Raw genomic sequence first — 5,694 nt, 5'->3', positions numbered from 1 at the left:
TAAAAAATCTATTCTTAGTGTGATAAATATGAATAGCTATAACCTCATAAAATTATACTGGGGTCCTGGCTAATTTGTGAGACTGCGCAGAGATCACGAAAGGAAATGTTTTGAGAATCACTGACCCAGCCCCTAGGCTTGGCCTCAGGGGTCTTGGGGCAGAAAAGGAGGAGGCAGCGCAAAGTCCCATGTCCCTGGGCGTGGTTCTCATAGTCTCGGCCCCCAGGTCTGGGTCTGGTGTAGGGCAGATGACTATTGGGGATACCCCACCCCGCTCATTATCAGCTCTCCCTCTCACCCTACGTTACCCTCCACCCCACCCCGGGGCCTGGAAACTCCTGACTCAACTGCAGTTCTCACTCCCCATTGCCTGGAGGTTTCCAGAGCAGCCAATCAGCATCTCCCTGTTAAAAAGTGCAGCCAATCAGCATCAAAAAAGAGCAGCCAATCAGCATCGCCCGGCTCCAAGTAAGTACAGTCCCCACTGACGCGCCAAGATCCAAATGCGCGGCACCTCTAGGGCTCAGGTGATGCGGCCCCCAAGCCTCCTGCCGCTGCTCGCCCTGGCCCTGGCCCTGGCCCTGGCCCTGGCCCTGGCCCTGGCGGAGAGCTGGGCGGGTGAGTCGGGTGGGAGGGAAACAGTTGCTGCTGGTGGGCGCAGTAAGGGGTCCCCTGGCTGGGGGGGGGGGAGCCCCCGGGAAAGGAGGGTCTCCCCCACCGCAGGGCCTTTGCCCCCCCACCCCGGCCCGTCCTGTCTTGGCCCTTCTGTCCCCCCAGCCTCTTGCCTCCGTTAGCCCCGAGTCTCCGCCCTTCTCGTCCAGTTGCCCCTTTTCACCCTAAGGTTTCCCCTCTGCCCCCCACCCCCATCACGTTGGGACTCGGGACGCGCGGGGCGGAGGCTCAGCCCGGGTCTCCCCTCCCGCCCCCAGGCCCCCACTCCCTGAGGTATTTCTCCACCGCGATGTCCCGGCCCGGCCTCGGGGAGCCCCGCTTCATCGGGGTGGGCCTCGTGGACGACACGCAGTTCGGGCGGTTCGACAGCGACTCCCCGGGTGGGAGGGCGGAGCTGCGGGCGCCCTGGGCGGGGCGGGTGCGGCAGGAGGACCTGGACGAGGAGACCCTGAACCAAAAGCGCACCGCCCGGAGGCTCCGAGCGCTCCTGGAGGACCTGCGCGGCCGCTGCAACCAGAGCGAGGCTGGTGAGCAATGTGGGCTCAGGGCGAGGTCACCGCCCCCATCCCCACCGACCAGCCGGGGCGCCCCAAGTCTCAGGGTCCGAGGTCACCCGAGGCTACTGCTCCCGCCGTGGCCCGGGAAGAGCCCGCGGGTCTTTCACCCCTGAGATTTTAAGTTTACGTTTTTTTCTGGGCTGGAGGTCGGGGTGCGGGTGGTGTGACCAGGGCACTGACCTCAGGGCCGGGGCTCAGGGTCTCACACGATCCAGAGGACTCTGGGCTGCGACGCGGGGCCCGACGGGCGCCTCCTCGGCGGGTACGATCAGGTCGCCTATGATGGCGCGGATTACCTGGCCCTGAACCGGGACCTGCGCTCCTGGACCGCGGCGGACACGGAGGCTCAGATCACCCGGCGCGAGTGGGAGGCCAGCAGGGAGGCCGAGCGCCTCAGGAACTTCCTGGAGGGCAGGTGCTTGGTGTGGCTCCGCAGATTCCTGGAGATCGGGAAGGAGGTGCTGCAGCAGGCAGGTAAGAGGGACCCAGCGAACCCCATCTCTCCTCAGGCCCTCTCTCTGGTCGGGGAGGAATTCCTCTGGGTTTCAGGCTCTGTAGAGAGAGACAGTCCTCCAGAGGACCCCGCTTCTCTGAAGGACAAGGAAGGAATCCAATCTCTCCTGAGGGAGGGAGACCACCCTGAACCAGCCCTTCCCTGGACCCTTGTGAGACAGCAGCAGTCTTGGGAAGCAGGAGTTTCTCTCTCAAGGGCTTGTTTTTGGTCTGAGAACGGTTTTGGATCTGACTCCTGCCTTTCTGTTCATTCACTTTTTACCCAGGTCAAAGCAAAAGTCTTTGTTCTCCTTAGAGACCTGCCTCCTCCTACCCTGGGTTCTCCTCCTATTAGCCCAGATTCCCCAGACCAGGCAGGGCTCTGGGTTTGTGCTTCCTCCCTCCACACTGACTGTGCTGTCCATTCCGAGGGTTGTCACGTGAGGCTGCTCAGTGTCCCTGGAGCAAACCCAAAGAGTGAAATTTTCTGATTCTTCTCCCCTCAGATCCTCCGAACATACACATGACCCACCACCCCATCACTGAGCATGAGGTCACCCTGAGGTGCTGGGCCCTGGGCTTCTACCTTGCGGACATCACCCTGACCTGGCAGCAAGATGGGGAGGACCTAACCCCAGACACAGAGCTGGTGGAGACCAGGCCTGGGGGCGATGGAACCTTCCAGAAGTGGGCAGCTGTGGTGGTGCCTTCTGGAGAGGAGCAGAGATACACGTGCCATGTGCAGCATGAGGGGCTGCTGGAGCCCCAAGTCTTGAGATGGGGTGAGGAGGGGTTCATGGGTAGAACCTCTGCCCAGGGCAATCAGGAGCCGTTCTGGAAACTTTCAGAGCATCACATGGAGGCCTGGGGCTCAGGGTCTGACCTTCCCTTCCCTTCCAGTGCCCCCTCCACAGTCCTCCAACCCACGGGGGGTGTCATTGCTGGCCTGGTTCTCCTTGGAGCTGTGTTCACTTGGTGCTGCGGTGGCTGTAGCTGTGATGTGGATGAAGAAGTTCAGGTAGGGAAGGGAATGGGGGGTACCTGGACCACTGGAGGGCTTTTTTGCCCTCCCTGGTAAATGTAAATACTATCCACACACATGTGTCCCTTAGTCTGGAGCTGACTAAATGCTTATGAAATGGTTATGAAAATGAATCATGAATTAATTCATCTTGATAATTCTGGGAACCTTACTCCCAGAAAATATCAGAGGGAAGGCAGTTGGTCCAGATCCCTCTCATCTCCTTTCTTCATGTTACCTGGTCCTGCCCTGGGTCTTCAGTCACAGTCTGGAAACTTTTTTTTTTTTTTTAAAGATTTATTTATTTATTTGCACAAGCACTGGGTACAGTCAGAAGCACAGGAGGGTGAGAGAATTCACCAGAGCCAGAGGGGAGAGCAGAGCAGACAGAATGACGAAGTACACTGCTGAGGGGAGCAGCGGGCAGCAGGAGAAGTCTGTGCGCCTTGTGGGACACTCACCAGTGGCCGGGATTGAACTGGTGCTGCAGAGGCTGCGGGCAGCTTTGCAACCCAGCGCTCGACTGCTGTGCCACCTGTGCCACCGGGGAGGCCCACAGTCTGGAAACATTCCTGTGTTCTAGAACGTGGGGATTCCTTTAGACTTCATGGACTGACTCCTCCTTGGTCTCACATGATGTTTCTTCCCACAGAAGGACAAAGAGGAAGCTACACTCAGGCTGCAGGTAAGTGTGGATCAAGGGCTGGAGCTCTGAGCCCGTGGGGACAGTGTAGCTGGAGCCCCTGGGGGAGTCACCTCATCAGGTCCTCTGCGGTCTTCTCTCTCCTGCCTCTGACCAGGTTCTGTTTTGTTCTCCCCCAGGCAGCAACAGTGCCCAGGGCTCGAATGTGTCTCTCTCAGCTCCTAAAGGTGAGACTTGGAGGCCTGCAGTGGGAGGGGCTGGGGCAGAGAGGACAGGACCAGGTGATGGGGAAGCTGTGAAGAGGACATTCTGGGGATGCGGTGGACTATGGAGAATGTTGACACTTGCATGTTTCTTTGAATTTTTTCATGATCCTTTTCCTTCACAGTGTGAGACAGCTGCCCTGTGGGGGCTGAGTGATGCAGGATTTCTTCTCAACCCCCACTGGCAGTTGGAGAGACAAGCTGTAGCACAGGCGGATCGTCTGAGCTGAGAATAGCTTTGGGAGATGATATAGTATAAACGATACCTAAACTCTTGACCATGAATGAGGTCACCCAGGGAGTGATTCTTTCCATTATATTTCTTTGCAGAAGAGAAAGGAGCAGGACTGGACCCCAGGACCCCCGGTGTTCAGGAGAGTACATTGCACAGTCCAACACCACATACCGAAGGCACAAGAGACCAGAGACCCCACTTCAGCAAGCATAAGAGTCACCTGGACACTCCTGAAGACTCAGAGGCTCTAGAGTAGATCCTGAAATTCTATTATGAGACCCCTCTCGTTTTAGGGGAGAATTTAGGGTTGATTCCAGGAAGGGTGCAATTCATTCCTGGGAAAAGAAGCAGGAATAAATAACAGGGACTCTGGAGTCCAAGGTTCAATTCTAAGAGCCTGAAGGACCTTCTTTATTTGGGGTATCTGCACAGATCTGGGAACCAGTTGTTTTGATTTTTTTTACATCATTTTTTATTTTTATACAATGTATGCATTTCATCTTGGTTATAGTCCCCGTGAAATTCCCACCATCCATTGTATTTTTTTGTATTTTTTTTGGTGGTAAATACCAAGAAGCGGGATGACTGGATCATACAGAATTATGTTATATATTTTGTATATACTTTTGCATATATTTTGTATAATTTTTGTGTATATTTTGAAATATATATTTTATATATATTTCTTCCCTATTGATTGGCATGAATTTACATTCACACCAACAGGGTACAGGGGTTCCTTTCTCTCTGCATCCTCTCTGACCCTTGTTGTATCTGGTCTTTTTGTTATAGGCCCTTCTCACAGATGCAAGGTGATATCTCATTGTAGTTTTGATTTGTTTTTCCCTACAATAAGAGATGATAAGCATCTTTTCATGTACCTATATATTTTCTTGGGAGAAGTATCTGTTAGATCCCATTTTTATAATCAGTTTTGGTTTTTACTGTTGAATTTTGTTAGTTGTTAATATATTTTGGATATTAGATATATGATGTCAGATATGTGATGTGCAAATATCTTCTCCTATTCAGTAGGTTATAGTCATTGAGATGGCAATTTCTTTTGCTGTGCAGAAGCTTTCCAGTTTGATGGAGCCCTACTTGTTTTTTTTTTCTTATTGCCATTGCATTTGGTGTCCATTCCCTGAAGACATGTCTAAGGAGGATGTCACGGGTCATAATGACTATCATTTCTCCTATGTATTTTATGGTTTCCTGTCTTACATCCAAATCCCTAATCCATTTTGAATTAATTTTTGTGTGTGGTGTGAGGGAAGTCGACTTTCATTCTTTTGCATGTAACTGTCCAATTCTCCCAGTGCCATTTATTGAAAAGACATTCCTTGCTCCATTGTAAGCTCTTGGCTACTTTGTTGTAAGTTAGTTGTGTATATATGTGTGTGTGTGTGTGTGTGTGTGTGTGTGTGTATGTGTGTATATATATGAGTTTATTTCTGGGTTCTCAGTTCCATTCCATTTTCTGTCTGTTCTTATTCCAAAGCCATGCTGTTTTGATTACTATTGCTTTGTACTAGTTGGAGGTGGGGAGCATGATGCCTCCATTTTCATTCTTATTTTCTCAGGATTATTATTGCTATTTGGGGTCTTTTGTAATTTCAAATAATTTTTATGATTTTTTGGTTCCATTTCTATGGAGAATGTCATTTGGTGTTTTTAGGGATGTTATTTATTTTTTTAAGATTTATTTATTTATTTATTTATACAAGCACTGGGTACAGTCAGAAGCGCGGGAGGGTGAGGGGATTCACCAGAGCCAGAGCGGGGAGCAGAGCAGGCAGAAGGACCGAAGT

The 5,694-nt window shown here is 52.1% G+C and overlaps 1 protein-coding gene across 1 annotated transcript; it reads left to right on the top strand.

Moving 5' to 3' along the window:
• Positions 1-934: 934 nt before the first annotated feature.
• On the top strand, positions 935-5,483 carry LOC119253842 (class I histocompatibility antigen, Gogo-OKO alpha chain-like). The gene is made up of 7 exons (XM_054699143.1): positions 935-1,195; positions 1,445-1,703; positions 2,228-2,503; positions 2,622-2,739; positions 3,395-3,427; positions 3,565-3,612; positions 3,979-5,483. Exons 1-6 carry the CDS (start codon positions 962-964, stop codon positions 3,608-3,610), a joined length of 966 nt encoding a protein of 321 aa, XP_054555118.1. The 5' UTR covers positions 935-961; the 3' UTR covers positions 3,611-3,612; positions 3,979-5,483.
• The last annotated feature ends 211 nt before the right edge of the window (positions 5,484-5,694 follow it).

The sequence above is a fragment of the Talpa occidentalis genome, unplaced genomic scaffold, assembly GCF_014898055.3.
Source record: "Talpa occidentalis isolate TD23 unplaced genomic scaffold, MPIMG_talOcc4v2.1 talOcc4.2067, whole genome shotgun sequence".
Classification (NCBI taxonomy): domain Eukaryota; kingdom Metazoa; phylum Chordata; class Mammalia; order Eulipotyphla; family Talpidae; genus Talpa; species Talpa occidentalis.
The sequence above is the reverse complement of the archived record's forward strand: the minus strand, read 5'-3'. Positions and strand labels throughout refer to the sequence as shown.